General features: G+C 47.4%; 1 protein-coding gene across 5 annotated transcripts in view; it reads left to right on the forward strand.

Moving 5' to 3' along the window:
• Synj2 (synaptojanin 2) overlaps positions 1-26074 on the forward strand; it is a 91451-nt gene that overhangs the window by 14516 nt on the left and 50861 nt on the right. For all 5 annotated transcript variants that reach the window (XM_055615935.1, XM_055615936.1, XM_055615937.1 and 2 more), the window contains exon 2: positions 20040-20126. In XM_055615935.1, the coding sequence (XP_055471910.1) occupies positions 20040-20126 (87 nt within the window). The remainder of the gene's footprint in view (positions 1-20039; positions 20127-26074) is intronic.

Here is a 26074-nt window from a genome sequence, read left to right on the forward strand (position 1 = left end):
GCAGGGAGTTTAATTCTGCAGACTCTGATGCCAGAGCCCTGAGAGGAAAGGGGTCCGAGGAGGAAGCGGGCTGCTGCTGGTTTGTCCTGCTGGTTTGCTGTACTGCTGGATATACTGACTACGAAGACTGGAATTGCCCCAAGAAACTAAGTCTAAAAAGGTCTAGATCCACTTTTCCTTCTAACCTTCTTTCTTCCCTACCTAATGTTGCGGGGTAGAGGTGTAAGAAATCTCCATAGAGTAGACAAAGTACGCCTAATCCAGCACTTGTAGAAGGAAATCCAGGCCCAGCATTCTCCTGTAGCCCTAACCTTGGAGACTCCCAGATACTCAGTGGCCAGAGCCTAGCAGAATCAGTGAGCTCCACCTTCATTCAGAGACCCTACCTTCAAAATAAATTTAAAAAAGCAATGAAAAGATATCCAATGTTGAATTCTGGCTTCCATACACATGTACTTGTGCACACACACTTGCATACCCGTATGTTTGTGTAATCCTTCCCCAACACACACACACACACACACCTGGGGCAAAGAGTGGATATTTGGTAAGTGGGAGGCCGTTGACTGCTGTGATATCTGGAGGGACCCTTGCTGAATTTTCAGAACAGGCCTTGCTTGACACATAGACTCAGAGAAGAGTAGGCCAGAAACCTGGGTGTGCCTGCAGGGTGGGGCTTCTGCTTCTTAGTTGGGGAAGTTCATGCAGGGGACTGCTTCCATACCCATTGGTGCGGTAACTAGTTCTGTCCCAGTCCTAAAGGCGCCGTAGGAGTGAGGTTGCCTTACGGAAAGCCTATGTGCTTGAACTCCAGGGTTCATGACAGGGACATAACCCACTATAAAGTCGGCCCATCTAGGGGAGTTGCAAGTGTGACATCCTGTGCTGAGGTTGTAATTCACTGATTTTCCTTGTCTAGAGGCTGTTTTCCAATTAAAGTCATTTTTTGTCAGAAACAGTGTTAAACTGTAACAGTTGACATTCTACTTACCTTTATGAGGTTGCAAGGGGTCTTGGTTCATTTTCTGTTGCCGTAACAAAATACCTGAGGGCAGAAGTTTTATTTTTTTAAAAAGGTGTTTATTTAGCTCATAGTTCTGGAGATCCAATCCTAGAGTGTGGACCTTGTTGTAAATAGTGTCACGTGGCAGGAAGTGTGTGTGTGTGTGTGTGTGTGTGTGTGTGTGTGTGTGTGTGTGTATGTGAGAGAGACAGAGACAGAGAAAGTGGGAGGCAAGAGACAGAGGTATTGGGGTTGGTCTGATTTTGATGGGTTTGGTCAGGATTTTGATGTTAATTACTGGCCCTCAAGATCTGGTTACTGCCTGGATAAACCTATCCTTGTTATGTAAACCTGCCTAACACATTGTATCTGATTGGTTGATTAAAGGCCTAAAACCTGGGCAAAGCAGAATGGGGTGGATGTGGCTAAGTTTCTCCAGGCTTTGGGTTCAAGAGAATCGTGGAAAGCAGAAAAACTGGAAGAGAGGAGAGGAGGCAGGAGGATGTCACAATGGGTTAGTGTGAAGAAGGAACAATGTGGGCCATCAGGAAGGACTCCAAGAATGTCACAGAAAGGCCAAGATGAAGAATAAAAGCAAGTATTTATAAGATTATGGATGGAAGGTAGCCCAGGTAAGGAAGGTTAAGGTGGATGGTATTGGATGGGGACTGGGAGATGGATGGTGAGGTTACTGAGACAGTGTAGGTAAAATATCTGCCCAGCCCAAGGTAAATAAGCCAATTATAAAATTTTACAGGTGTCTGTGTCATATTAATTGTGATAGTGGGTTAAATAATACTGCCACAATAATTATAGGGCTAATAATAAACATATAGCTCAGCACCCTTTTATAATAACGGAGGGAAGGAGGAGGGAGAGAGACACAGATAGACAGACACACACATGCACAGAGACAGCCAGAGATACAGAGACCAAAATCATATGTCAAGAGAGGAAGGAGAAAACCTGAGAAAGAACTCAGACTCAGAACTCTTTCTCACCAGTTCTCTTCACTGTCATTACTGAAGGAATCAGTCTGCACCCTCAGATCAGCATTAATCCCTTCATGAAGTCATAACCAGTCACTTCCTGCTAGGGCCTGCCTCTCTTAAATTTCCAGGGCTCTAGTGCTGCCTCACTGGAACCAAGTTTCCATCATGCAAGTCTTTAGGGAACAAATTGCACCCACACCATAGCACCAGAGTTCAGGGTTAGACAGATGTCCAGTGTGTGTATCAAAGGAGGAGAAGATTTTGCTGAGCCTTTGGCCAAACCTAATCATATAGACACTGAGTTTTATGTAACCTTGTGTTAAATAAGACATTAAGATAAACTACAGAGACAGGTAAGAGCTTATTAAATATTTAAAGAAACCCAGATTTCAAAGCATTAGAAAAAAAATAGAGGAGATGTTTTCCCAGTTTTGTGGTGTGGAAAGACCATAGCAGGAAGCCAGACAGGTCAGAGAAATACTTTGTTGAACTACACTATACAGATAGAAAAACACTGAGCGTGCATCTCTGTGAAGTTTCCCACATAGCTGGTAGAAGGATACAGCGTGTCTGCCCCTCCCCCTGGGTCATTGCTGATAGATTTGTGTACTGTATGAAATGACAACATAAGTATTAGAAGATAAGCAATACCCAGAAAGAATCTGGAGCCCTTAGCAGCTCAGGGAGATCATAGCATACGAGAATGTTCACAGCTCACAAAGGGCAGATGGACAGCAGGGAGCTGGCAGGCAAATAATAACTTCTGAAAAGGAGATGTGCAAATGGTCCTAACAATGGTGCTGGCACAGCCAGCTCTGCCTGGTATGGCCATCTGAGGGTGATCAGCATTGCAGGGGGGACGGCTGAGTCCCCTTCTCTGGCCTTATTCATTGATCTTTGGCTCTCTTTGAGTCACATGGAGGTGACTGCCAGCATTCTTTGCTAGTCACCATACCCACCCACCCACCCACCCAGGCGAGCCTGCAGCTGTTTCCCTCCCCTCCTCAGGACATAAGGTTCCCGCTTGTAAAAGCTCCTTGGGTAGGTCCTGGAGGCTTCTGGACAAGCCCAGACAGGACTTGTCTTTTTAAGGCTCTAGTCACAACCTTGAGACATGAGCACAAGTCTGGGAATATCAGGGCAGGACACAGGTGCTTGGGGCATGTGATATATCCTGGAACAGGACTGGAAATGGCGGGAGGCAATGAGGGGTCTTCGGTGTGCAGAGTTGGGCTTTCTGTCTGAAAAGGCCAGGATTGGGAAGAGCAAAGCAGACCCTGGGGTTGGAATCTGAGACAGGCAGCAGAGGCAAGTTGCAAAATGGTCAACCCACCCCGGATATGGGGGCTCCAGAACCAAAGATTCCATCGGCAGATGACACTGAACCCTGCCTGTCAAATGCTCCCTTGTTCCTAGGCCCTGAAGTAATGCGCCCCTCAGTTCAATGTTTGTTTGTGCGTGTGTGTGTGTTTAATATCGCACTCATCTTTTGTTTGTCAAACACATAGTATCAGGGTATGCCAGTGTCCATGGGAGATGTAGTTTGGGAAGTCTGCTTTGACATAATTAAGCAATCTGTGGACAGGCACTGACAGCCTAGAGGCTATTCTGTTCAAGGAAAGTGTAATTGTAGTCACACGGAGCCTTTGGTGGCAGATAAGTTAGAGGAAGCACTTTGAAACTTGAAGTGGTGGTAACTAGGGTTATCCCAGGATTTTTCTTGTCCTTTGGGGGAAATAGCAAGAGTGTTCGCTGCTGTCAGAGCCTTTGTGAATAGACAGGCGTGTGCGGTTCAACAGCTACGCGTGGAGAAAAGGGTCAGAGGACTCACAAACGAGTGCCCTGGGACACGGCACAGGTGAGGATGTCGAGAAAGCACACGTGTCTGTCCCCGGCTATTGCACCACTTTGCCTTCTGAGATCCTGGGTGTGGCGCGTAGGTGATCTCCAAAGCGTGTCCAGTGAAGGTGAGCATGCGTACCTAGTCATAGTCCCACTAGCTTGTAATCAGAGAAATCCAAGAAAGGAATTGTACTCTGTTTTCCAGATATGGGTCTAGAATTACAGATACAGATAGACTTGGGCAGTGGGTGAGGGGTACGGGGAGTGTTGTTTGGCTTGTCTCTCAGCCTCTGGAGCTACAGCCTATCTTCAGCAAACCACTGCCCAGTCGGCCCACCCTTCAAAGTATTTCTTCAGCTGTGTGCACGCCTCCAAACCGGCCACACTGCTTTGTCGACGGAACTGGGCTGGAGGCATATATGTGTCCTTCTCACTGCTGCTCTCCGGGCTCTCTGGGAGCCGGCACTTCTGTGGGGGACCCTCCTTGTGATCACACACACAAGCCATTCCCTGGTCTCCCATTCGGTCCCCGTCCTAGGTGAGGTCATTGTCAGAGTGTGTTCTGCCTCTTCTGCTGGGCTCTCATCCCTGATCTCCTCATGGCCAAGGCTGCCCTCGCACCTCACCCACAGGCTTGTTTCTAGGGTGATGCCACCCCTAGAAGGCTCTGTTCCAGTCCATCCTGTCCTCGGCCTCCTTCTGTCCTCACCCCACCAAGGCCTACGTTGAGCAGCCCTATCCTGCCTCCATCTCTTCCCTTCCTGCCTTGCCTGAATTCCTGCACTCATGCATGACTGCTGACTCTAAACACTGTCCTTGTCTGCCAGCAAAGTCACCAGCGAGAAACAAGTCCAGACCTACTAATTTTTGTGCACACTCACGTTGCCCAGCATGGCCAGAAAAGAAAGAAAGCACCGCCGATGATTTTCAGTACCGTGGGGTGATTTGACCGTATCCATCTCGGCCTTCTGGAGCCCTCAACACCTCTCTCACCTAATCAGTATGCTTCTGCTTCACAGATGAGAGTAACTGAGAGAGAACTTCCACCTGCTGGCCAGATCTGCCCTGTGTGTCTAATGACTACCTGTCCCTCATTCCTAAAACTCTTGTTTCCTAACCCGGTTAACTCCCACCTTTACACCAAAGGCTGCTGGGAAGCTCATCCTGACCCAAACCCCCAGCTCATTTCCCAGGACCCCTTGTGAGGATGTCCTGCCCTCAGTGAGTGTTGTCTAAGGTACTGTCTTGTCTGTGTATGCTATGCTGGCTTCCCTCCTCTCTTGAAACAGACCAGGGCACTGCTTGCCCTAGTCACTCTTCTGAAATCTTTCATCAGGGCCCCAGGGACAGTCACGCTGTGGAATCTCCCATCCCACTCATCTCCCAGGCGGTCACGTCGACTCCTCAAGCATTTTCCTTCCTTGACCTCCAAACACTTCATTATCCTTCACCACCGTTTCACTCTGGCAGTGCCTAGCGCCAAAGCTGGCACGTAGCAGTACAGAGCTCCTGAACTGAAGCATGATCCGGGGCTGGGACTCCCTCCGCACTCCAGTTCCATACACCTTGCTCAGCACACGGAGGCCTGTGTGATCACAGCCCGTGGCTTCTTCGGGGTGAGTGGCAGTCACGGGGTGGAAGAACTTACCTGAGGAAGGAAGAAGAGGTGGGGCAGAAGCCAGGAACCAGTTTGGCTGGTCTGTTCAGGAAGAAATGATGGACAGACTAGAAGAGTGGATAGGAGCAGAGCAAGGCCATTGGGAACCCACTGGATTAGCATCTGGTTAGGGTCAGCATGAAGGGTCCATTGTGTGAAGAAGGGCTGCTTGAAGGCCTGCTCCAAGAGGGGGAGACTGGCTATCTCTACATGGTGGACTAGGTGATCTAGTCACAGCCCATCGCTCCAGAAGACGATCCCCTCTTGCCTGTAGTGACCGAGCACACGTGGAGGAAGGGGTGTTTGCCTGTTTCCTTCTTGTCACTATTGAACCCCACTGCTCTGTGTAAGGAGCTGCAGCAGCTCGGGGCTGAGTGCTCTTCTCCTTGGCCAGATGCTTGTCCTGTCCTGTGTCAGGTTATCTCTTTGTTTTGGCTTTTTGAGGTACACATTGCCTGCCCAGATTCTGTGTCTGGCTAATCCTGCACTCCAGCTATCTGGTTAAACCCTCTTGACTTAGTCACCTCATCCAAGCTCATGAATCTTGGAAGGGCTGGGCAGAGAGTGAAAGCAGGAGGGTAAGAGAGTAGTAGAGAGAGAGAGTATTGAGGAAGGGTCCCCTGTCCACAGCCTGTTCCAAATATGGCTGTAGGAGACTCTGTTTTCTTTCTGGCTTCTCTGGGCTGAGACACCAACCAGCACAGCCGGTGGGAGGTTGAGTGTTCACTTGTTTAGCCGATGCCTTTTGATGTCCCTCTCCCCAGAGCTCTTTGCGGCCTGGACCTTTGACGAGGGAGAGGCAGTGGGGAAGACAGGAATGTGTCTCAGCAGCTGACTGTCTGGCCTGTTGGCTTTGTCTTGGCCTCTGCTGCTGTTTCAAACAGATGTTTTTATTTCCACTGTGCTTAGCAACCTTCCTGCAGCTTCTCTGTGCCCCAGGGAAACCACTGTAAGAGAGAGAGGCTTCAGCACCTGATAACTGGGGAAGGAGCAGTTACCACTGAACTCAGCATTCATGCACGTATGAGACTGTGACTTTGAATGGGATCCATGTGTCCTCTTGAGACCCTGAAACCCAAGAAAGTGGTGTCACATCACGCCCAGGAATGTGGTCTGAGTGGTCCCTCGGTCTAGGGCTGACCGCTGCATTCAGTTGACTGCTTATTCTTCTGATCTGTGGGCAGGGCTTTGCTGATAATTCCTTATGGGATGTGACTGTGGAAAATAATACAGAAAGTGACTGCGGTTTGACTAACTATGGACTTGGCTTGGCTGCCTGCTAACTAGGAACACAGTTGGCCTGGCCTGGTTCTTCCTCAGATGAGAAGCTGGCTACAGCTGAAGGGATAATAACCCTATCCCAGAATGCTCTTGCCCCAGAGACATATATCCTGGCAACCAAACTCCCGAGGCACATTTACTGCGCTTGGGGATGAGTCTTTGATCCCTTAGAACTGCACAAGCTCTGTACCTGGAGGCACAGAACTCCCAGGGTCTCCTCAGGTCAGCAAGTACCCCCAGCCTTTATTTGTAGGTTGCCTGTACTTCCCCTTAAGTCTTAAATATCATAAGTCATGTTGGAAGAATAGACAGCGTCTCTCAAGTTGCCAGGGAAACAGGCCCCAAAGTCAACACACAGATAAATCATTTTAGAAAGAGCTATTAACTCTAGGCCTACATACATGGTGAGGCCCAGCCTCAGCCCCTTAGCAGCTGTGCTCCTCCTCTGTCCCTCTCTTTCTCAGATATGAGTCCTGTCGTCACTGGTGCCTTCACTCTCCATGTTGGTGACCCTTCTCCAGACAGAGTTCTCTACTGAGCATTTATAATACTGAAAATCATGAGAGAAGGACCAGTTCCACAATTTTTGAGGCAAATTTAAAGCAAGCGTTAATCAAATACTGGATGGCATTTTGGGCTCTGGCCATGATCATTCCAGGTCTATAGGAAATGGCGAGTCACATTTTGTCAAGGCTTATAAAGGCACACCCATAAGGCCACCATGTTTCCCATCAGGTCCAATTAGGGGAAAGCAGATATCCTGACATATTTCCTGGATCAAGTACTTCCAGTGTAGATGGGTCAAACAAACATAGGACAAACAGGAACTTATTCTTAACTGCCTTAACTGCAAACAGAACTCTTAACCTGCAAGGTGTATTCTTTCCATTTTGATCTCCCATAAATTGCTAGGTATATTGCTCTTTTTCTGTTTTGGTCTCACAGAAGGTTCTTTTCTGCCCTAGCCTCTTACTTGCACATCTACTTCTTGGGACCTCTGTCTCCTGTGTTAGACACTCTGCCCACTTCCATCTTGGCTGTCGTCGTCCCTTTGTTCCGCAGCTGCTGCCATCTTTGGCCCTGCTGAGTTGGAGACCCCTTGAAGCTTTTATCTTTCACAGTCCCCCACCTCAGGCCTCCACCTTCTCTTTTCTTTACCAGGGCAGAGACCAGCCCTGCACTGTGCCCCTCCATCCTCTGCCTCGTCTTCCTGGTCTCACACGCTTAGCCAAGCCTGGTCCCTGATTAACTCCTGTCATTCATGTCCATACTGTTTCTGAGAATGGAGGTTTATTGAGATCCACTTTGCCATTTGCTCACAGTCCGGGAGTTAAGTTGGCTCTTTAGTCAGGACCCTGAATTCCACTTTCTTGCATCATTCTTCTCTGTTTTATTCTTTCCCGCCCTTCCCTCTCACCCTTGCCTGGTTCTTCATTGCACTAAGAATGGTAAAGCCATCAGGAGAGAATTTTCACCAACCAACCAAAATCCATGCGCTCTGCCAGCATACCTCTGTTCTCTCCCTGCCCTCAGACGCCTGCAGTGGCTCTCATCTCACTCAGAGTGAAAACATGGGTCTTTTATGGCCTATAAGACTGTGTGATGTGTTGCCCTGTCATTTCCTCTGTCTCACAGACCACTGTCTTTCAGACCACTGACCTCCTTGCTGTTTCTTGTAACCATCAGGAATGGCTCTGCCTCCGGGCTTTTGTAGATTCTCTTCTTGGCCTATAGTGTTCCTCCTCTCTTTCTCCCCCATCTCTCTCTCTCTCTCATCGTTTCTCTCACTTCTGTCAGATCGGTGTTCAAACACTGCCTTTGTAGTGAAGTTATATCAGACTAAATTAAGATTTCGTTCCCTTCCCATCCTTCATTCCCCACTTCTGTTGAAGTTTTCTCCTCATCTCATGGTACTGTTTCTCTACACTGTGCTTATTCAGTTGTCTGTCCATATTGGCGTTTAGCAGTCTCCTGGCCTGCCTGTGCAATGCCACAGCCCCTAGGCTTTCATCTCTGTCAGGTCTCCTCTCACCTGCCATCACTCATTCATCCATCACTCAGCTTCCTCGTTGGCCAATGACAAGAGCATGCCTTAGCTCCACTCTGGTGTGGAGAATCATTGTCTGCCTCACAGTCCTTTTGCTCAGAACCTACCACACAGTCATTTAGCACTCAGACATGGATTCACTGAAGCTTGGCACAAGACGACCAGGGCTGATAGAGCAGAGGTTACCCTCAGCAGACTGGTTGTTTGTGGCCAGGTGGGAGAAGTAGAGTGCTCCTGCATGGTAAAGCCCATAGGAAATTTGGCAGGAGGTACGGAAAGCACGAACACTCTTCTGTCTTTGAGACGTTGGGTGAAGAAACGCAGACGCTGTAGATGCTCAGGCTACAGATGTGTGCATTTACAGCTGTGCTGCTTAAAATAGATGGCGATTGGTTGCCAACACTGACCCTCAGGAGTGTCCTGTTTTGTAGCTGGTCTTTGCTCCTTTGTGGGTTCGTCTATCTCACACCCTCTATTCCCCCAGCTTCACCCCCTATCACTAGATATGAGAAATGGGGGGTGCACTAGATCCTTGAATCTCATTTCTTTCTTCTTGTTTCTTCTGTGAGCAAGTCTACTACTAATAAACCACAACCACCCAACACCCCACCACCAACCACCAACCACCAACCCTACCTCTCCAAGCTCTGAAAAGTCCCCAAATCCCAGACATCACAAAATCATAGAAACTGCTGGAGCATGAGGCAAATCATAATCAGCGACTGTGGACAGTCCGAAGCAGCCCTGTATCCCCACACCTGAGATTAAAATAAACACACACTCATATATTATTTCTTTGTTTTTTAAATTAAATTTTTATTTTTTACATTAGTTATACTTTATTCACTTTGTATCCCAGCTGTAGTCCTCTCCCTCCTTTCCTCCCAACCCCACCTTCCCTCACTCATCTCCTCTATGCCCCTCTCCAAGTCCAGGAATAGAGGAGGTCCTCCTCCCCTTCCATCTAGCTTATCTGATCTCATCAGAACTGGCTGCATTGTCCTCTTCTGTGTCCTGGAAAGGCTGCCCTCCCCCATCCGGGGGAGGCAGTCAAAGAGCCAGCTACTGAGTTCATGTCAGAGACAGTTCCTATTCCCCTTACCAGGGAACCCACTTGGAGACTGAGCTGCCATTGGCTACATCTGTGCAGGGGTTCTAGGTTATATCCATGCATGGTCCTTGTTTGGAGTATCAGTCTCAGAAAGGACCCCTGTGCCCAGATTTTTTGGTTCTGTTGCTCTCCTTGTGGAGTTCCTGTTCCCTCCAGGTCTTTCTGTTTCCCCCTTCTTTCATACGATTCCCTGCACTCTGCCCAAAGTTTGGCTATGAGTCTCAGCATGTTTTGATAGCCTGCTGGGTAGAGTCTTTCAGAGGCCCTCTGTGATAGGCTCCTGTCCTGTTCCCTGTTTCTCCCTCTTCCGATGTCCATCTCATTTGCCTTTCTGAATGAAGATTGAGCATCTTACCAAGGGTCCTCCTTCTTGATTAGCTTCCTTAGGTGAACAGATTTTAGTATGATTATCCTATATTGTGTGTCTAATATCTACTTATAAATGAATATATACCATGTGTGTCTTTGTTTCTGGGATACCTCACTCAGGGTGATATTTCTAGTTCCCACCATTTGCCTGCAAATTTCATGATTTTCTTATTTTTAATTGCTGAGTAGTATTCCCTTGTGTAAATGTACCACAATTTCTGTATCCATTCCTCTGTTGAAGGACATCTGGGTTGTTTCCAGGTTCTGGCTATTATGAATAAGGCTGCTACGAACATGGTTGAACAAATGTCCTTGTGTTCTTGAGCATCTTTTGGATATATTCCTAGGAGTGGTATAGCTGGTCTTGAGGGAACACTATTCCCAATTTTTTGAGAAAGCGTCAAATTGATTTTCAAAGTGGTTGTACAAGTTTACATTCCCACCAGTAGTGGAGGAGGGTTCCCCTTTCTCCACATCCTCTCCGGCATGTGTTGTCACTTGAGTTTTTAATCTTAGCCATTCTGATGGGTGAAATCTCAGGGTCATTTTGATTTGCATCTCCCTGATGACTAAGGACGTTGAGCATTTCTTTAAGTGTTTCTCTGCCATTCTGTATTCCTCTACAGAGAATTCTCTGTTTAGCTCTGTACCCCATTTTTTACTTGGATTACTTGATTTGTTGCTTTTTAACTTCTTTAGTTCTTTATATATTCTGGATATTTGCCCTCTGTCAGATATAGGGTTGGTGAAGATCCTTTCCTAGTCTATAGGCTGTCATTTTCTTCTGACGACAGTGTCCTTTGCTTTACAGAAGCTTTTCAGTTTCATGAGGTCCCGTTTATTGATTGTTGATCTTAGAGCCTGTGCTGTTGTTGTTCTGTTCAGGAAGTTGTCTCCTTCGCCAATGAGTTCAAGGCTCTTCCTCACTTCTTCTTCTAACCAATTTAGTGTGTCTGGTTTTATATTGAGGTCTTTGATCCACTTGGACTTTAGTTTTGTGCAGGGTGATAAATACAGATCTATTTGCATTTTTCTACATGTAGACCTCCAGTTATACCAGCACCATTTGTTGAAGACACTGTCTTTTTTCCATTGTATGGTTTTGGCTTCTTTGTCAAAAGTTTTTTTTTTAATAAATCAAAATTTCAGAATTCTCACTACACTATTTTTCTTGAAAACTTTTATCTTTGCAGACATTGTTGAGCATACCCATCTGCTAGCCCTCCCTACCAAGGGGAGGCTTGTTCTCTGCCACATATAGCCCCATTCAGTAGTTGCATTCATTCATTTCCTATTTGCCTGTAGGCATTTGGAAAATGATGTACATGTTCAAGAGCAAAAAGGCTTTCTTTTTTTCATCAGTCCTCTTGAGAAAATGGGCAAGAAGTATGAGGGCAAGAAGAGTGTGGGGTGATTCTGGACAAGGTGTTGGGAGGTCAGGCTCCTGTGTGTGGGCTTTGTGCAGCCAGGGCAGCTGGGGCGCTGCACCCTGGAGGTGGGATGCGTGGAGGGAGTGTGGAGACAGGCATCGAGGAAAGACGTTCATGGAAGGCCATTCTCTGGGTAAGCATGGTCCAGGCTACAAAGGCTCCCCAAGTAAGAAAGCTACCAAGTGTAGGAACTGAGCAATGGTCCCTCAAACGTACAATGAAGTCCTAGGCTCCAGTACCTTAGACTGAGACCCATATGAGTCACCTTTGTGATGAAGTACCTAAGACTCAACTTAAGGGGGGGGGGGTTATTCTGGATGCATACCTTTAGAGGTTGCAGCACATGATGGTTAGACTCCCTTGCTTTTAGGCAGAGCGTCACAGAGGAAGCATGGGGTAGAGCCCAGGTGCTCAGCTCCTAGTGTAACTGGCTGGGCAGAAAGGAAGATATTCTCCAGAGACACACTTGTGTCAGACAACTGAGACAGTGGACCCCAGAGAAGTGGGAATCTCATGCTGGGAGGAGAAAAGAATATATGTATGTGTTCGGGGAGGGGCCATGGCCTTGCCTTCCTGGAAGAGTCTTCACACAGTTCCAATAACCTGTCAGACCCTGTTGCGGTATGAGACTGAAGCCCAGACAATGATGGGTTGGTTGGTGTGGTAGGACCGCACCTCTACCGGGACTGCTCAGATGTGCCCATCCTTAGTCTTCTATTTAAACTTTAATTTCACTTCAGGACACCTAAAACAAGATTGAGAAGGATTTGGGGGGAGGGGACTTGTCACTAGATCTCTTTGTCCCTCTTCCCAATGTAACTACTAAATAACCCCCCTTTCTACTTTCCTTTATTAATTTGACTCTTTTAATTAGTTTATTAAGGATGGTTGACCAAACCTGACTCGAGGCCCAGGCTGTGACCTCCAAGTTTGATGACACATTGAGACCTTTCCTCCTCCTGATAGCACCAACAGCTTGGAGACTAAAGCACCAAGGCATGAGCTTCCGGGGATGGGGATGAAAACCACAGCAGGATTTCATGGACGTAGGGTAAAGGAAGCCATGTTGGAGTAGGTTGAATCCCTCATCCAGTGTTACTGATGAAATCACATGACATATTAAGACAGGGGCAAGTAAGCGGAAGACAGTCATGTGAAGCAGAGAGTGACTGAAGCTACAAGTCAAGAAGCATCTAAAATTCCAAGCAGCAGCCACAGGGAGCTGGGAGAGACAGGACCCGCCCCCCGTCAGACCCTGTACTCACCTTGACTTAGCCCTGTCCCCTCACCTGTGAGAGAGGGTAGTGTGTTATTTCAAGCCTCCCAGTTTGTTCACTGGCTCATCTGTTTGTGATGGAAAGCTGGTATTTCTCATATTATGGTCATATCCACAGAGGCCAGCTCTGTTTTGAGTCATCACAGCAGTGAACCAGAGATAAAGCTATTTTGAGTAGGGAGTCAATGATTTACAGGAATTGAATGGGGCAAGGCAGCCCTGTTGAGCTTTGTTTGTTGGTTTAAAAAATATTAGCAAAAAGGCTGTTTCAAGTCACATTTGTGTAACTCGCCTTCCCACCCCATGTCTGATACCAACTCCACAGGACAACAGCTTCTCCTGGGGCCACCTTCCCACCCCCTGAAGGCAGACTAGACCATGTCACTTTGTTTAGCAGTTTCCTGTCATTTGTTCAATCTGCTCAGGGTTATTTACATAGCTGAATGAATGCACAAAGTCTTCTTTGTTTTATGGTGAACAAAGTGAGAGCCAGATGACACTTTTAGGGTCTGTGTCAAGGCTCTGTAAAGCTGCTGGAACTGAACTCCTTGTTTTGGGTGGCAGGATTATTTTATTGCACTCCTCAGAGAGCAGTTCCCCTCTGCTCCCTTGCCCTGGCTACACCTAGAACACAGGAGGACAGTGGGGTCACCCAGGGCTATGCACTGCAGGATGGCCCACTTCTGGTGAGGCTGGCTTCCCGAGCTCCAGAGCAGGGGCCAGGCTTTTCCTGGAGACTCCTTATGCTCATGGCAATACCCGCTCTCTGCCATTTAGCTTTCTGGATGAGGGGCTACTCCCCCGACCCCCGCCTCTCCCAGCACCTTCCCTGAATGTGCAGTAGAGGCAGGAAGATTCTGGAGCTTTTGTGGCCCTGTGAGACACCGAAGAGGTGTTGCTGCCTGAAAAGAAGGTATTCTAAAGATAGAACTGTGCCTACCCATTAACTACCAGACTAATGAAACAATAGGCCCCAAGAAACTGGAATTTCCCCAGGACTGTAATACTGAGAGAAGGAAAAAGTTGAATCCTGGTGCCAACCAGAGGAGCTTGTGTCTCAGAGATTTCTCACAGTTCTGACAAGATGTCACCGTATGGCAAGAGAGGCTTGGAATTCCTAAGATGAATTTGAGGGGTCATTAGACCTCTCTGTTCTTTCCAGAGTGGCCACATTAAATAACTTGTTTCATTATTACTTATTTCTTGAATTGGCCATTTGAGGACAGGTAGCTGAGCCAAGGTCATTAGGGATGCCAGAGCCAAAACTCTGACCCTAACAACTGGGGAAGAAGAGGTCCACGTGCTAGCCTTGAGTCTGTCCATAGGAGATACCTTATATCTTCCTGGGAGTGGTTGTGGGCAAAGGACTCTGTAGGGCAGTTCCGATCAGACTGAAGGACTTGATGTAGGGCATTCAACTGTCTGTCTAGCCTTCACTCTTGAGCATGACGCTCTTCTCCTGCCTGCCAGGGTTAAGTAAGGCTGTGTAAAGGGCGTATCTCTGCCTATCGTATAGCTTCCCACAGCTATCCCTTGACCTGCCTGTGGCTGTCAGGGACATCCCCTGTCATCCCAGGCTGGGAGCCCTGATGGTAATAAATTCAGGCTAAATGGCTGTTTTTCCACCAGCTCCTTCTAGGCTTTGCCAAGCTCTAGAAACAAGTTCAATGTCTCCTCATTGTGTGCACCTTTCTACACTTGCAGATTCCGCCAGCTCCCTAAAGTGCATGGTAACTCTGAGATTTATAGAGCATTTTTGAAAGGTCATTGTGCACGGGACAGAGTGAGTGGCAAAAATTTGATCATCCATTGCACCTGTTTCTAGCAAATGTTAAATGAATTTGAAACTCTGACTTCTTGTCTGATACTGAGAGCAAGTGTCCTTCTGAAGACTTATTTAATGCCATAGTTTGTCCATTTTGTTGGTGACTCCACATTTTTATATTTATTTTTAAATTTTTATTATTTTTATGTGTATGGGTGTTTTGCCTATGTGTATGTGTGTGTGTGTGTGTGTGTGTGTGTGTGTGTGTGTGTGTGTGTGTATGTGTGTATGTGCCGCATGCATGGAGGCCAGAGGAGGTGTTGGGTCCTCTAGTACAGAAGTTCCAGGCAGTTGTGAGCTTTCTTGTAGGTGCTGGGACTAGAACCTGCATCCTCTGGAAGAGCAGTCAGTGTTCTTAACTGGCGAGCCACCGCTCCAGTTTATTTGTTTTTGTGTCTACGTGCGTGGGTTCTCACACAGAAGTCAGAGGACAACTTGTGGAAGCAGGTTCCGTCCTTCTACCATGTGGTTCACAAGAATTGGGCTCATGTTGCCAGGGTTGGTGGCACCTTCACCCACTGAGTCTTCTTGCTGACCCCTGACCTCATACTTTTAAATGGCCCTCAGGGGACTGGAGAAATGGTTAAGCAGTGAAGAGAACTTGGGTTTGATTTCTAGGACCAACATGGCAGCTCCAACTGTCTGTAACCATAGTTCCAGGGGATCCAATGCCCTCTTCTGGCCTCACAGATACAAGGCACACAAATGGTGCACAGACACACATGCAGGCAAAATTCCCATACACATAAAATAAACAAATGATAGATAGATAGATAGATAGATAGATAGATAGATAGATAGATAGACAGACAGACACACATAAAATAGATGATAGATATATAGATAGAAGATAGCGAGATACAGAGATAGATGACGGAGAAAACAAAGGCTCTCAGCCCAGTGCTGAGACCACCCAGCACTTTGATGTGCAAGGAGGCAGTGGCGTCCCTTACGGAAAAAACCACTCTGTGTTATAAGCTTTACTATATAAGCTTTACTATGATAGGGCCTCTTGGCTCTGAATTCAGTGTGATTAAGGTGTGTTTAAACAGAAGCACAGGTACAGTGAGGTTATGTACTGGCTGGTTAATGACAACTCTGACTAGAACCTTCACCTTAATTTCCTCTGGAGCACAGCCACAGTAGTTGGCTGTAGCCATCCTGGTATCTTAAAGGGAACAGCCACAAATGTGAGCTGAGGATGAGGAAAAATTAAAGGACACAGAAAAGAAGAGAAGCTCTGACTCAGTAACTTTGTGTGATAAGATCTAAACTCTTCAAAGATATAGTGTTTATTTTTCAGCACATGCCTCTAACGAGGATGTTAAAACTGTACTTACTGTACTTACTCAGACTGTACTTACTGAGGCCAGAATATTTGTAGCCTTGAGTTTTTGTTTTGGGGTACCTGAAGAAAAACACCAAGAGGCCTGAGTAAGTCAAGGCAGATGGAACCCTTACTCACTGCCAGCAGGGCTGTCTCAGGGAGAGGGAGAGTAGCGGGAGGCAGACACAACCTCCAATTTGTTTGAGTTTTTAGAGGCAAAACCCACAGCTGTGACATATCTAGAAAGGCAGCTGTGGACATCTGCAGGCAAGCGCTTATAGCAGTGGAGAGAGAGCAGTTCACTGGACAGGCAGTTCTCATAACCTTGAGGTCAGGGACACATGGTATAGGAATTTATGGCTGGTCCAGAGACCAGTTTGCTTTAGGAATTCATGGCTATGTGACCAGAGACCAGCCTAACCAAATTAGTTTTAGCACTTGAAGTATTCTTAGGAATACTCTCATGAGATGGCATAGCTATAGTTCAGTAGCCCACCACAGTTTTACCCTTTAGCACTCTTCTCTCAACCCTAAATCTAAATAATACACCTTATAAACCCACGTTACAATTTAATTTATGAAAGTTAATTCCTTTTAAAGAAGTTTTATTGTTATTTTGTGACTATGTATACATAAACATGTTCCTGTATGTACATATGTGTGTGTGTATGTATGTATGTGTGGGTGTATCCAAGTGCCATGACACACATGTAGAGGTCTGAGAACAACTTCCTGGAATGGTTTTTCTCCTTTTACCATGTACGTCCCAGAGATCAAACTCAGCTTGTTGGGCCCGGATGGCCTCTAACTACTCAGGCATCTCACTAGTCCACCAAAGCTAATTCTTTAAGATGAGAAATAAATAATCCAGCTTGTGTTTTGATACGTGTTTTTATACTTACTTTTTACACTTCGCTTAATCTTCAAGCCTTATTGTAAATCACAGGCTACGAAACCACTTATCTGGCCTTCATGAGGATACCTAAATGTAACACTCCCTCTTGGAAAGCCCTGGCCTGTGTCTCTGTTAAGTGTGTCTGTCTTTTCCCTAAGAAATTCTCTCTTCTAAATGCTTTAGTAAAGCATGCATTTACCCTTAGCTTTACATAATAAACTCCTTAACTCTGCTTCACTCTGAATTCCTTTTCCTCAAGCATAGTCAATGACCTGCTTTTACCTAAGTGGATGTCCCTAAGGGGAGAATTCAGGCTATTGGCGGTTCTGGACAGAGTCTCCCTGCAGCCTGATACAGCTAAGGGTATTGGTATCTCAGCCATGTTGGTGGTCAGCCATTATTCTGAAATGGCCTCCTGGCTCCATCCTGCCTGTAGAGAGAGGCAGGGGCTGGCTCTCACCTCACTGACGGTTCCAGGTGTATGTATCCCAGCAATCACCAGTCCCGGAAACCTTGTGTCTTACTTGGTAGGGATCACAGGTTGTGCCAAGGGAAACCTGGTGGCCTCCCACTGCCTCTGGGCCCAACTAGAGAAAAAGAGGGATGCATGGAGAACAGGTGGCCCTGGCACTGGGACCCAGTTCTTTGTTTCTAACCTGTAAAAACATGTGGATGTATGCGTTCATTAGAGGAACAGTTGAGAGAGATAGGGAGCCCAGTCTGTTGTAGATACTTTGAACTGAGGTGTCTGGGTGAGTCAGCTAATGCTGGGCTCAGTGCTTATGGCATTTGTCAGTGCTCGGAATACTCACCTGTTCTGGGTGGACAGAGGGCAGGAAGCCAGGTTGTTTCCAGCTTGTCTATATTGAGGGCTGCTGTGAGAGTGTCCTTTGTGTGCTCTCTCTCTCACTCTCTCTCTCTCTCTCTCTCTCTCTCTCTCTCACTGTTTTTAAACTCTACTTTATTTGGGGATCCTTGTGCCTCTACTGCCCTTCCAAGCCCCCAACCCTAGGTATGGGAGAAAGGTTAGAAGGGCAAGGAGACATAGACCTTTTTAGACTTAGTTCCAGCTGGTTAGGGTCGTTGCCTATATGCCATATCTGTCACTGAGGTGATCACTTCTACCTCACGGGAAGTCTTGTAAAGTAGTTTCTCTCTCTTTACCTGTTTGCAATTCAGTGGCCCTGAGGGGCTGTGTTTACTTGTCTGTATTGTTGTTGTTCTAGACTGCTTGAGGCAGGGTCTCACTCTGTAGCCTGGTTCATCTCACACTCCTGGCAGTCCTTTGCCTTAGCCCCTGAGGGCAGGGATTACCTGTGTGAGCCTTGGCTCCCAGTTCAGATTTTGTTATTTAAGATGATGTAATAGGGCCTTTGGGATGGCTTGGCAGGTAAAGGCACCTGCCCCCTGAGTTCAGTTCCCAGAACCTACATAGTGGAAGGAGAACAGTCCTGAAAATTACCCTATGATTTCCACACGTGTCCTGCAGCATGACCCTCCTACCCTCAAACAAATGTGAAATAAATTTTTAAAACATACTGTCAGTAAGACATATATATTGCTCTATCATAACATTTTTGCCTGCATGTGGTGCTGAGGCTCAAAACCAGGGCTTTGTAGATGCTAGGCAAGCATTGCAGACTTTAAAATATTTTGCTAACCGAAGGCTAAAGAGATGGCTCAGCAGTTAAGAGCATATGTTGCTCTTGTACAGGACCTGGGTCCCAGCACCCACATGATGGCTCTCAACCATCCATAACTTCAGTTCTGGGGATCCAATGCTCTCTCTGACCCCCACTGGCACCAGGCATACCTGTGATGCAAGTACATTATACATATATGTATACAACACACAGAGTAAAAAAATAAAGGAAAATTTTTCAATACCTTAATGATTAGATTCCAGTAAGATTGGTCTTCTCATTTTGTTGTTTTTTATACCAGCTTTACTGAAATGTGATTCATATGCCACACAACTGATCTCAGAAAATGTATAGGTCCACGTTGTTTTTGTTTTTTTGTTTTTTTTTTTAAGTATTTTAACATTTACAATGTTATCTTAACTAACACCACAATCTAATTTTAGAATATTTTTGGCCCCTTTAAGAAAGACTCCATTAGCAAATCTCCATGTTCCTTCATCCACGCTCAGCCCCTGCCAGCCATGAATCTGCTCTCTGCCTCTCTGAGTTCTTGATATCTTATACACATGGCTATTTGTGCGGTCTTCAGTGATTACCTTTTTCACACAGTGTAGTGTTGTCACAATGATTAGGGTTTGTGTATTGTTCTAATGCAGTTGAAGCATCAGTATGAGAAAGGGCCCCTAGGCCGGCTCCCACTCCTGGAATCTCCAGAGGTGCCTGTGGCGTCCCTGTGCACTTTCTTCCTCTCCTGCTCTAAGCCAGGCTGGGCCTTTGCTTAGGTGGCCAGGTGCCCACCAGGTAAAGTCTGCAGCTTGCCTTGGGGCTCACTTGCCCCGGCCCCAAGTTACCCTGACCCCTGTGCTCTGGTGGCCCCTAGTAGGTGTTTTGGGGGTCTCAGATAAAGATCCTGTGGCTGGCCCTTAGGAAGGGAAGTTCTTACGTGTGTATCGTGAGACCTCACCCTGCTCTTCTAAGTGTTTGCAGTGAAATGAGTGGTGTGATGTAACAGGCCAGAGCCAAGATGCCCCAGCACCCACCGCTAGCCACCCCACAGCTTCCCGCACTTTCTCCAGCTACACCCCCTACCCGGAGCCCCAGGAAGCTTCCAGCATTTCCAGAGAACAAGCCTTCCGTGGGAAGGTCTACATCCTTGCCTCTCTATGATTCTCGGATCCTAAAACCTGTACACATGGTATCTGTGGGACGTGCTATTGTCTGCCTTTCCTTTTTCGCGTGGGTGAGAGCCAGATTGGCAAGCACAGTGTGAATGAATGAGCATGAACAGAGCCACTTGCTTGCTGATGTCTCTCTGATGTGTTCCCCCCTCTCCCACCACAGCTCCGGAAGAGAAGGAAGTCATTAAAGGACAGTATGGCAAGCTGACGGATGCTTATGGCTGCCTCGGGGAGCTGAGGTTAAGATCCGGTGAGTAACCATGGCTTAGTCTGGCCTCCATGCCGTGGGCAGTCCCTGGCGTTAGCCTGGGGAGGCTGTCCAGTCAGAAATTCCGTGTTAGCCACTTTCACTTCTGAAGATGTTGCTTTATGTTTCTCAGCCTGCTCCTCTGTGTGTGTGTGGGGGGGGGGGGGGGGGGGGGGGGGCATGGCTTCCAGCTCTGGGTGCTGGGAAGTTTACCTGTGTTCCTGCCTTCTAGACCTAAGTTTCTTCAAGGTGGCCGGGGTTTCAGCTGTGGCACTGCGTGTGCCTTTCAGGCATCTGCCACCTTCATAGGTGTTTGTGGTCGGCAGACTTGGACGGTGGCTCGAACCATTGCCTGAAACAGCATCACTGGACGTCCTGGGTGTATCGGAGAGGAAGGGCTGGTCTGGGGGGTTGGTGGCCAGGAGAGAAAAACTGCAACACTCTGTGTGGGAGTGAGAGAGAAAAGAAACTACATCCAAATAGGTCTGACGGAAGAGAGAGAACACAGGAAGAAGTGGGTAGTCCTGCTTGCCCTGAGCCAGCGGCAGCCACCTTTGCAACAGCTCTGTGGCTCCTGGTCTTTCCTTCCTCTCACAGAGGAGAGCCTGCTTTTAGGTCAGTTCCACCTTTCACAAAAGACCAGGTTGTAGGGGCCAGTGGCCTTTCCAGCCAAGGTCAGGGCGCAGGGCACATTCCTGTCGGGAATGGCTGGGAAATTTCCAATTTCAGGTCTTGGGGGCTTTTCCTGAGCTGAGGAGTAAAACTTCCCTGTAGCACACAGCCTCTGTCTGGACAGGGTTTCAGGGCTAGCCAAACAGCAGTAATATGCTTGCCAATACTTTTCTGAGCCATTTCTGGGGTGGCTTCTTTTTTTTTTTTTCCATTAGAAAGGATGATTCCAGTCCTTGTTTCCAAATCGGAAATGTTTAGCAAAAACATTTGGTCCCCACATGACACAATGCACTTTCTAGATGCTGGTGTTGTGCCAAAAGACTAGTCATAGGTTAACATGTTCAGTCTTTGGTACCAGCCGATGTGTTAACCATCTCTCTCCCTGTTTGTAGAAAAGGAAACAGGCTCAGAGATAACAGAGTGAAGAGTTCAGCTGGGATTCATAACCCTCCCTCTTTCCTGAGGATGTGAGCAGATGAGGATTTGGGCCAGGCTTTCCCTCTGTGGGATCTTTCTGAGTTACAGACCTGGGGAGCCAGGATCTTCCACTGTAAGGGTCGGAAGGCGTGCTGCTTCCTCTGCGCTGGGGTGTAATGTCATGGCTCCAGTGTTACCCTGCTGCCCAAGGAGCTAGGCTTGATTGTCTTCCTGCTTACATACAGAAGGGAAGGCCGGGATTCAGCCCCACCCCTCTGCAGTCCCCTTTCCTCTGGTGTAACACCCTGGCACTTGGCATAGCTCACAGTCCAATCTTAAAGGTATAGTTGGCAGTTTTTAGTTTTTTGTTTTTGTTTTTAACACAAATGGATGGTGTATTTATACCTGACAGAGATGTGGACTCAGAGAAGCATGGTAACTGACATGAGTTTAAGTTGTTTTCAAGTGGGACCTGGATTTTACACACGTGCCCTGTGGCATCACAAGCTACCTTGTGTATCTTTCTGTTAGGAGACGGGTGACAAATGACAGGAAGAGTGACACATGATGCCTGCACTATCTCACAGGACAGGGATTTTCCTGAGGTGTGAGCTGAGGTCAGATGCAGGTCTGAGCAGGATGAGGAACAACTCCTAAAGAATCCTTGTCTGAGTAAGCAGGCTTATCTGAGGAGTCCACAGCATGGAGTACAGTCACCATGTGTCCCAACCCCCCAGCTGGCCAGAGAGCCTCACTAGGTCCACCACTGTCCCTCTTCAGAAGTGAGTCGATATAGCCTCCTGCTGGGCCAGGCCAGACTAGCCAGCCAGGCAGGGTGCCTGATCATCCGGACGCTTGGATATGGTGAATCCACCAGCTTGGTTTCTGATGTCCTCCAAGATCCCAAAGCTGCTTCTAAGGGTCCCCTACAGAGCTGGCTTCAAGGCTCTCTGGACCTGGTGGGGGAATTTGACTTCGAGTGTGTTGGGGTTACTCAGCTTTGAGTTAGCACGTTCTGGAAAGTGTATTGGTATCTGAAAGATGGTTGGACATTAAAACCAAGCTAGTCCAACCCAGTGGCCTCCTGTACATTCAGGGAGCGCTGGCTTTACCCCAGGGTTCCTTACCTCTGTGTCTCCCTGACCTGTAACTCTGAGCTGTCTTCCTCCGTGCTTCTCATCCTTGGGTGTTTCGGGTGGTGCCCTGTGGGGTGTGGCTTCTATTGGTTTCCCCTTGGGCTTTCATTTCAGACAAAGTTAAAGTTCAAAAAGAAGAACAGACATTTGTGTTAGAAATTGAGAAACATGATGGGTTGTGTAAGAGCCCATCCTGAGCTTGCCAGCAGGGAGCGGTGGGTGCCCCCATGATTAGCTGGGAGCTGGCTGGCTTACACACAATACAAAGCACAGAAAGTGAATCCAGCAGAAAAAAAGAAACCGAAGTGGTCCCAGGGGTTCAGTTCCTCCTTGACCTGAACTCTCAAGACCTTCCTGTTTCCTAGCTTCAGGGGGTGAGTCAAACCCCAGTCTGTAGTGTCTCCTGAACGTTTGCAACGCACAGCTAGCCCTGGACATTCTCCAGCAGATTCTTCTGGTCCTAACTCCATCTTCACAACCAAGTGACCTTCTGTGTTCAGTTACTTTCTCTAGGGCTATTTTTCCATTTGTAACAACAGAGAAACTGCCTTTTTTTTTATTTTTATTTTTTACATCTTGTATACTTATTTGTGTATATATGTATTTGTTTGTTTATTTATGTGTTGTGTGTGGGCACACATGCATGCATAGCCATGTGTATGCATGTGGCATTTGTGTTAGATCAAAGGACAACATACAGATGTTGGTTCTCTCCTTTAACCACATAGGAACCTGACCTAAGGTCATGTGATGGTTAGTTTATTAGCTTGTCACAACCTAGGTCTTTATCGGAAGAGGGAATCTCAGCTGAGGTATTGTTTCCATCAGACTGGCCTGTGGGGACGTCTGTGGGGTCATTTTCTTGATTGCTGACCGACTTAAGAGGACCCAGTCCACTGTGGGCAGTGCATTCCTTGGGCAGGTGGCCCTGGGCTATGAAAGAAAGGTAGCCCAACAAGCTAGGAGAAGCAGTCCCACATACAGCATTCCTCCATGGTCTCCGCACCTATTCCAGCCTCCAAGTTCCTTCCCTGGCTTCCTTCAATGATGCTCTGTAAGGCATGAAGTGTAATACACCCATCTCTAAGTTGATGTTGGTCGTGGTATCTATCACGGCCACAAAAAGCAAACTAGGACAGGTCATCAGGCATGGAGGCAAGTACTTCTAATGGATGGACCATCTTGCCAGCTGTCCCACCTAGTTGCTGGTGGTGCCCTCTAGTGCTACAGCTTGCATGCAGACCTTTGGCATCAGGACCGTTCTTTAGAAGTCTTAAAACTTGTAGGCCTCCAGGAAGTCATCCAGACTCCTTAGCCCTTCATAGCAACTGGTAGTGAAGCCTGTGGGCAGGCCTAGGTATCCTGATTCCTCAGCCCTTGACAGCAGCCCATGTTACAGCTCCCAGCCTAAGTCTGAGACCCTTGGCCTTAGAGGCTTGGCAGCTCCCTGGAACTCTTTTGGAGACTATAGTCTCTATTCTCAAGCCCTTTAGAACCAGTCCTTCTTTGCCTACAGCCCTCCATCTTCATAGGTACTGTCTGCCATCTCCTCTATTCCTGCCCTGGCTACTTTTCTGTCAGGTAGGCGGCTGCCCTGCTACTTTTGCAGCTTGGCTAGCTGCAGGCTCAGCTGTTGCAGCTGCAGCTGGCTGCTGTTTTCTTGCTGTCCCTTTAGAGAAGCAGTTGACTGGGCTAATGCAGCAACGCTGAGGGCAGACAGCACAGGTTGGTGTCTCCCAGCCCACTCACTAAGTGAGCCAGATCAGCCTTCTTATATAGCCAAGAAAGGGGTATTTGGACCAATCAGGCCACACCTCACATGTAAATTCAGGTTTGTGTTTGCACTAATCACAGCACACTTTGTATATAAATGCAAGTGTCTGTTTGTACTAATCATTGCATTGTCCCTTTTGCACTGATCACAACAATCCCTTAGCTAGGCCCTGGGAAAAGGCTCTTTGGCCTTGGTGGAAATGGTGGCAATGTCACTTATGATGCTTGTGATAGCAAAATGAGATTGACATGAACTCTTTTGAGCAGTCCTGGCTGAGGCCGTACCTTCAGGAGCCAGAGCCACAGCTGTGATCATTGTGCAGCTTTCTCAAAGCATCCGTGGAGGCTTCAAAACAGCTGGCGTTAGCACAAGGGTGATCCACCAGCTGTTTGAATCTTTTTGCTCAAGCAACAAGGAATAGTCCAACGGCTGTCAATTAGAATCAGATTGCCCACTGTTCTAGCCTATTTATAGGAAAACAAATGCTAGGATTCTTACACTAAAAACTTAAATAAGTTATTAACACTGATTGTGATTTTTTTTTAAAGCAACAGCACTTAGCACCAGTGTCCAAGAGAGAGCTCATCTCTTTCCACTGTCTCAATATTACTTTTAAGCTGCAGGTGAAAGCCTCTATGTGCATTTTTAAATAAGCAAAGAGTAGTCTGTTGGTCTGTTTGAGCTACTATAGCAAAGTTCCAGAGGCAAGATCTGTGGCTCCTAAAGATCACAGGTAGTGCAAGATCTTGTAGTGCAAGATCAAGCAAGGTACCAAAGGCCAGGGGCAGGCAGACCTCAGATTTAAAGGAAATCCCAGTTTTGTTTGTTTGCTTGTTTGTTTTTGTTTTTGTTTTTGTTTTTGTTTGTTCAAACAGGGTTTCTCTGTGTAGCCTTGTCTATCTTAGCCTGGCTTTGTAGACCAGGCTGGCCTGGAACTCATGGAGATCTGCCTGCCTCTGCCTCCCCCAGTGCTGGGATTAGAGGCATGTGCCACCATGCCTGGCTAGGAAACCCCACCTTTGCAGTGGGGTTCCAACCCAGAATAGTGTGCCTGGGTCATGATTCAACTCTCTTGGAGACACCTGTGTGTGAAATGAAAACGGTGGCCCTCAAGAGCAGTGTTGTTAGGCCCATTGGCCCTACTGCCTGTCAGCAGCATAGGGAGTGCCAGCTGTGGAGCCAAACTTGGCTGAATAATTTGCCCAAGTAGTATAGCCAGACAGTGCATTTAGATGATCCCAGGTCCCCTACTCAGTCACCCCTGGCTTCCTAGCCTCTGCTTGTCTCTTTTCCCTCTCTATAAAATGGGCTGACAAAGGTGGTTGAGACAACTAATTACTGTTTGTATAATACCTGTGCATGAAGCACTGTCCTAAGTATCAGCCATATTAAGGTATTTGGCTGTGCTCTACACTCCCATTGATGGCTCTACTTTACCCATACCTTCTGGAACCCTGACCCAGCTGAATGTCACTTCCTGTGGTGGCACCATCCCTTCTCGTTCTCTATGAGCCCTCTTCATCTCCTTCTCCTTCATTGTACCTCCAGCCCAGACCATGGGGCCCTATCTTGGCCATGCCGGGGGCCTTTGCTGGATACTGTTTTCCCCTAGAACTAAGCTCATCAGTTTGGGCAGCCAGGTACGAAGGTCATGGACCCTCTTAACCTTGAGAGTGTCCGCCCCACTGAAATTCACCTGTCCTCCTGGGAAAGCCTTAGCCCTAAACTGCTTCAGTGGCCCAGCAGAACACTCTGGTTCTTTGCCTGTTTCAAAGTGGCTTCCTGGGGGTGCACATGCCAAGCCAATATCCTGATGCACTTCCTCCCACAGTGCATCAGCCAGCATGTGTAAGCCGTGAGCTACTTACTCAGCAGCTGCTCTTTAATAAAAACCGCTCACCCCTTCACGGTGCTGTGCTCTTCCAACGAAGTGTGAGAAGGGGAGTCTGCTG

The sequence above is a fragment of the Psammomys obesus genome, unplaced genomic scaffold (genome assembly GCF_907164565.1).
Source record: "Psammomys obesus unplaced genomic scaffold, mPsaObe1.curated_primary_1811, whole genome shotgun sequence".
Lineage (NCBI taxonomy): Eukaryota > Metazoa > Chordata > Mammalia > Rodentia > Muridae > Psammomys > Psammomys obesus.